The 6,587-nt window shown below is 39.7% G+C and overlaps 1 protein-coding gene across 1 annotated transcript; it reads left to right on the top strand.

Moving 5' to 3' along the window:
• Positions 1–2,220: 2,220 nt before the first annotated feature.
• Positions 2,221–6,256, top strand: LOC310853187 (aldo-keto reductase family 1 member D1-like; the record flags this gene model as incomplete). Its single annotated transcript, XM_083757427.1, has 9 exons — positions 2,221–2,313; positions 2,504–2,671; positions 2,810–2,926; positions 3,277–3,354; positions 4,374–4,496; positions 4,670–4,779; positions 4,987–5,152; positions 5,257–5,339; positions 6,161–6,256. The coding sequence occupies 9 exons, from the start codon at positions 2,221–2,223 to the stop codon at positions 6,201–6,203; spliced, it is 981 nt and encodes a 326-aa protein (XP_083613553.1). The 3' UTR covers positions 6,204–6,256.
• Between the last annotated feature and the right edge of the window lie 331 nt (positions 6,257–6,587).

The raw sequence follows: 6,587 nt of genomic DNA, 5'->3' as shown, positions 1-6,587 counted from the left end.
CATATGATCTAATTTCTCCTTTCATTGTTAATGGCAAATATTGAGACCTGTGGGGACAAACACTGTATAGGACTGCCCCTCGAAAAACGAATCTTTTCACCATGATCATGTGAGATGACAACTGAATTTATGTGATTGGTTAGCTGATTTGCTCGTCTACATATGACGTAAAGTTTCCTTTCATTGTCAATGGCATTTAATGTTTGTGTTGCTCCAAATTTACGTCATATTTCAAGCACATATGACGTAAATTCTCCTTTCATTGTTAATGGCAAATGTGAGACGGGACGAAAATATATGTATATAGGAGGGGCTAGCGACCCTCAAACATTTGCTCGTCTACATTATGACGTAATTTCTCCATTCAATGGGAATGTAATGTTTGTATGGGACAAAAATAGACGATTTTCTCGTCCACATATGACATGAATTCTCCATTCATTGTCAATGGGAATTTAATGTTTGTGTGGGACGAAAATAGCCAATTAAGCTCAAACACATGACATAATTTTCCATTCATTGTCAATGGGAATTTAATGTTTGTGTAAGACGAAAAGCTAGACTAATAGCTGAATATCATTGTACATCATCATGTCGTGACACATGATGTCAATTCTCCACGAACATCTACACTTAACCCATTCTGACCTGAGATCAGATTCATACGAGGTTTCCGCCGGACACACACTGGTCTGATTAATAGCTGAATAGTGCCCCTCAAAAAAAGGTGCTTTATGTTGGCACATAAAGCCAACAGAAAAAGGGTTACTTCGAATCTCAAGAGGAAGTGCACCGGGTTGTCTGGTTGAGTCATTACTAGGAAATTATTTATTACTGTTCAGTACGTGGACCATTGGTTGAGAAACAGTGGGATGTACTGTATACACATGATGCATAGCAAGTGTTACAAAAGCCCATATCCTCACCCAACACAACAGTGGTCCCCAGCCCCAGGTTAATTCTAAGTCAGGGTGGTCCCTCGTTCACAATCGGTTCAAAACCCCTGAAGTAATTAAACCCTGGTCTGGGCTTTATGTGATGTATTATTTTTGTGTATTTTTGTTTAATTTATATAACATGATTGGATGGATTTATGGGTTGAGGTTTGACTCTCCCTGTCAGCTCACCTAATAATTATATCTTAAACTAATCATTTTAGTAATGCCCTCAATCTTTGAGGGCGGAATTGGTGCAATTTGGGGCGCCTAAAAATGCCCATGTATGGTGCCGAAATTGGGGCTGTGGTTGGCCACTGTGTTTGGCTGGAAGGTGTGCCATTTCTGCACTGTTCATTGGCTGAGCATCGCATAACGGTTGCGCCACAGGGGACACCCGTTATATATATATAAGTGACAGAGATATGTCATAAGAGATTGTGAAACTCTCTCCTCATATCATTACCACAGAATGTACAGCCATAGATTATAGAACATGCATCTTGTATCATTGTGCACGTCAGTCTCTGATAAAGTAGTTGATGGTCATCGTACCACACGTATCAAATATGCTTATGTAGGCGCTAGCCCCTTCTACAGCTTTTGTCCCCACACGTCAAGATTTGCTATTGACAATGAAAGGGGAATTCAGGTCAAATGTCCGCTAAATCTTGTCCCCACACGTCTCAATATTTGCCATTGACAATGAACGGAGAAATTACGTCAGAATTCTGCTAAATATGACAAATTAAACATCAAAACATTGACATTGAAGGGAAACTTTACGTCATATGTAAACGAGCAAATCAGCTAACCAATCACAGGCAACAGGCATTCTGATGCCCCTAACTGAGGGCCCCCCCCAGGTCTGATTTTTTTTCTGCATAAGTTCCCAATGGGTTCCCAGAACTCTGCCTTTATACCTCCCGAGCAAGGCCCAAATTAGAGACTTACCTGAAACCGAACCATAGCATGTGGAATTAAATCCAGAACCTGTGTGAAATGGTGTATGTTTCACAGCACTAGTAGTAGTCAAGAATAGCTACTTATTACCCATAGCTGCAGTGTAACACACCAGAGTGTAGTGTACTGAGCAACAACGGAGTAACGGAGGCGGTTCTGTGGGAGGAGTTTGGCAAGTGAACACAGAGCTGAGAATACTCATATAATACAATACTCTTGTGCAGGTTTATAGCTTGACCTTTATACTACACCGACTAACTAACTAACTAAGAGCCAAGCAAACCACACTTGATTTGCATTGCAGTGATTATCTCTCAGGAACATGGACCTGACAGCAGAGAGTCACTCTATCCCTTTGAGTGATGGAAACAAAATGCCTTTGATAGGATTAGGAACTTATGGGGATCCCCGGACGGTAAGATGAAAATAACATTGTTTTATTCCACCATCAGAACAGTGATTTCTTAGTTCAAACTTCAAATAATTATGTAAGGAAAGCTTAAAATTTTCAATAATGTTATATATCTGTACAACAGAAATAATTGCATACAGAGTAAATGTAACTTGACACTACTAAAGATATATGATGTTTGTGTGTTTGCTAGACTGCTAAGGAAACTGCACTTCAATCAGTGAAATTGGCTATTGAAACCGGATATAGACACATTGATGGGGCTCTGGTGTACTTCAATGAGCATGAAGTTGGGCAGGCCATTCGGGACAAACTTGCAGATGGGACTGTGAAGAGAGAGGACATCTTCTACTGTGGGAAAGTTCGTCAGAACATACATATGTCTGAAATGAAAGCCTGGGTATCGAGGCTAGTGATAGTGATTCTCTTCAAACCCTGTAGAAATGTGGATGTGATCTGCTGGTTAATATCATGTCTTTTGATTTTGATTGACATGCAGCTTTGGAACACGTTCCATCCCCCGGAATTGGTACGACCTGCTTTGGAGCGAACCCTGAAGACATTGCAACTTGACTATGTTGATCTATACATTATGGAAATGCCTACAGCCTTCAAGGTATAATGTATAATGTATACCACGTCATATTCGGCATCCCATGCAGGAAATGTCACCATACTTTAGTATGGTGATAACAGCATTGCATCAATGGAATGCAATCATATGATCATATGATCCCAGTTAACATTATAGCATCTCCTGGTTGAGAAGTAAGTAAGTAACCACTTTAACCAGCATATATCAGATCGGCGGTTGCACCGCCGATCTGACTCCATATATATGCAGATCTATGTATCTGTCAGTTCTTGTCGCTTTTATGCCCACATCTGATCACTGATGACATATATGCCATATATGATGCTTTTGTTTTGTAGAGCGTTTCTAAATTCTTTGTCTGTTTTATAAAGCCAGGAGACACATTTTATCCCAAGGATGAGAATGGCAAATGGGCCTACCATGAAACAGACCTCTGTGCTACATGGGAGGTGAGACACAAACACACACACACACACACACACACACACACACACACACACACACACACACACACACTGAACAGCAGTTCACTCCTCGTTGATATTGGGACGTTTGTCCTACTTTCAATCTATTACGTAACTTGAGCAAAACATTTGTTTTGTTCCTTCTTAAAGGACAACTTTAGTTTTTTTCAACCAAGGTTCATGTTTTAGGTTGTTATTAGAGAAACTAAAAGGTGAGTGTTAATTTTCTTTAATTTGCTGCTTTCTTTTGTTTTTGGGATTTTAGCAGTTTTTGACAGGGGGGCGGGGGCATTCGAGCCTGGGGCTAAATATGTATTTTTTTTACAAATTATTATGGCGATTTATTATTTTATTATTTACTATAGTCCTAATAAACCCCAAGAAATTACATCTGGCCACAAAAGATCACAGGATCTACTGAATGTGACAAACTGACATATTGAGCCTATACACACAGTATAAGCCTTATAGGCTACCTTCACATTCAGTAGATCCTGTGATCTTCTGTGGCCAGATGTAATTTCCTGGGGTTTATTAGGACTATAGTAAATAATACAAAGATAAATCACCATAAGATTTTGTAAAAAAATACATATTTAGCCCCATGCTCGAATGCCCCCGCCCCCCGGTCAAAAAGAGCTAAAATCCCTAAAACGAAAGAAAGCAGCAAATGAGAAGAAATGAACACTCATCTTATACTTTCTCTAATAACAACCTAAAACATGAACCTTGGTTGAAAAAAACTAAAGTTGTCATTTAATTAAAAAAGAACAGGGTAGCAGATAATTGTGTATACACAGCCTACAAACCCTCTGTTGTATTTGTCCCATATTGTGTCTTAACCTCCGGTGAACAAAACCATAAAATGTCATACAATCTATTGAATAAAGGCCAAAGTCCCAGCTAACCAGCAGCAAGTCATGTTGCCCTGGCTGTATCTTTAACCTATATCCCCGGGTTCAATGTGCTACATTCTGACTATTTGTTTTTCCCACTTAAAAAAGGCAATGGAAGCTTGCAAAGATGCTGGACTGGTAAAATCTCTGGGAGTGTCCAACTTCAACAAGCGGCAGCTGGAACTGATTCTAAACAAACCTGGGCTGAAACACAAACCTGTCTCAAATCAGGTAGACACACCGTACACACGTAATCAGACCTAAGCTTGGCCGATTACGGTTATTATAGGCAAGGTGCAATTGACTCAATTATGACCACTACAGGCTCATGGACCCAGCGTGAAAGATAGTATTTTATCTTATGTACTTTTATTTGAATCAACTGTTTATTTTGTCATACACAGGTTGAATGCCATCCGTATTTCACTCAGCCAAAGTTGCTTGAATACTGCCGACAGAAAGATATCGTCATTGTGGGATACAGCCCCATAGGAACATCCAGAGATGCTTCATGGTATGCTGGAGAAATGTGTTATTCATTACACTGTGATAACCACTTTCAACCTGGAATTCCTATTTTGGTCACTTTTCAGCTGGAAATGTAGAGAGAGAATGATAATGCAAAGAATGGGAAAGCAGCATGTCTAATCTATCTGTCTCACTGAGGCCATGGTATAAGTACTTTTCTGTGTGTTGGTCAATTTCCCATTCATTTCAATAGGGTAAACCTCACATGCCCACCCTTGCTGGAAGATGCCGTTTTGGTATCTATTGCCAAAAAGTATCAAAAGAGCACAGCCCAGGTGGCCCTGCGTTTCAATGTACAAAGAGGTGTGGTGGTCATTCCAAAGAGCTTCAGCCCCCAGCGCATAAAGGAGAACTTTCAGGTGTCAACCCAAGTTTATTTATATATTGCACATTTCAAACGGCATTTATTCGTTTATTCAGTGTGTGGACCTCCAAAACATGCTTGTTTTGTCAATCTTTGCAGATATTTGACTTTTCGCTTTCTAAGGAAGACATGAAGGCAATCGAGGGGCTGAACAAGAACATTCGTTTTGTGGAGCTTCTCATGTGCGTAGGCCGGCCTACACAGCAGACCGATAAGCAAATAACAAATTATCTTATAAACACTGTATGCACAGGAAAATAAAGGTGTCGGCTGGAACCGAAACTACTTCTTCAGAGTGATGCCAAGAACCCTTAACATTTAAACCCTAGCCTATAGTAATAGTCGGCATCGAGCACCTTAACCCAGCTTTCGGTTCATCCTGCAGCGCCAGTTCTGCTTACCAAAAGTGTCCCACTGGGCGCTGGCATTCCACGCATGAATTAAATACGTTGAGATCGTTTCGGCCCCAAGACCTAGAGTTCATGGACCTTAGGTCCCCCAGGGAACTACACTTGGTCTCCAAATTGGATATATGCACACCAGGAGTGCAGTATTAGTTTGTATTGCACAGTGTGCCCAGTGTGCTATATCCAAATGCATCCTTAATCTCTATTTTGACAAATGTTCACCTAGCTAAAGACAGGCCCAGAAGAGGGACACTATAGAGAGGGTATGCGCATGATGCATAAAGTGAGTTTATGGTAGTTTAGCGTTGTTTAATGCAATCAGATAGATCTGTTTGGATGTAGGGGCTGTGAAGGCCATAAAGTATTTTTTTTGTCACTCAGCTGGCATTCCCACATAACTTCCGGGTATGATGTCACGTGCATACCCTCTATATGAAAGTCATGATGCCTTAAAAAATACATCTATATATGGTTCCTCAAATAAATGTGACCCAAAAAAGTTGAATGAAGAACCATTCACTAAAGGTTCTTTAGTACGTGATTGTTCTTCGTGGAACCATAGCTTTTGTAATTTGTGTATTACTTTACTTTGACAGGTGGAATGATCACCCTGAGTATCCATTTCATGACGACTTCTAGAGCCTTCGATGAAGACACCTCTATATTTCAACAAATAAACACATACTTTAATACTTTATAGCGTTGTCTCTCATTTCATTTACTGTATTTATAATAATGAATTTGAAAAATATTGACTTGAACCAGCAGGTGTCACTGTCAACCAAACCTACAACCATATAACTCAACACTTCTGTTTCTGGCTGATATTTGTAACTTTAACACATTGCATTGTTTTGTTTTTTTGTCAATTGATTATCAATGCCACAGAGGGTATTTTCTAGTTTGAATAACAACAATACAGTTTTGTATTTAAGCTTTTGTTTTATTTCATGTAAGATACAAATACAAATGCAACTAAGAAGGCTACACAGCACAATCCTGTTACGCTTTACTCACTTTGTA

The sequence above is a fragment of the Protomyctophum parallelum genome, assembly GCF_964188405.1.
Source record: "Protomyctophum parallelum genome assembly, chromosome: 22".
Lineage (NCBI taxonomy): Eukaryota > Metazoa > Chordata > Actinopteri > Myctophiformes > Myctophidae > Protomyctophum > Protomyctophum parallelum.
The sequence above is the reverse complement of the archived record's forward strand: the minus strand, read 5'-3'. Positions and strand labels throughout refer to the sequence as shown.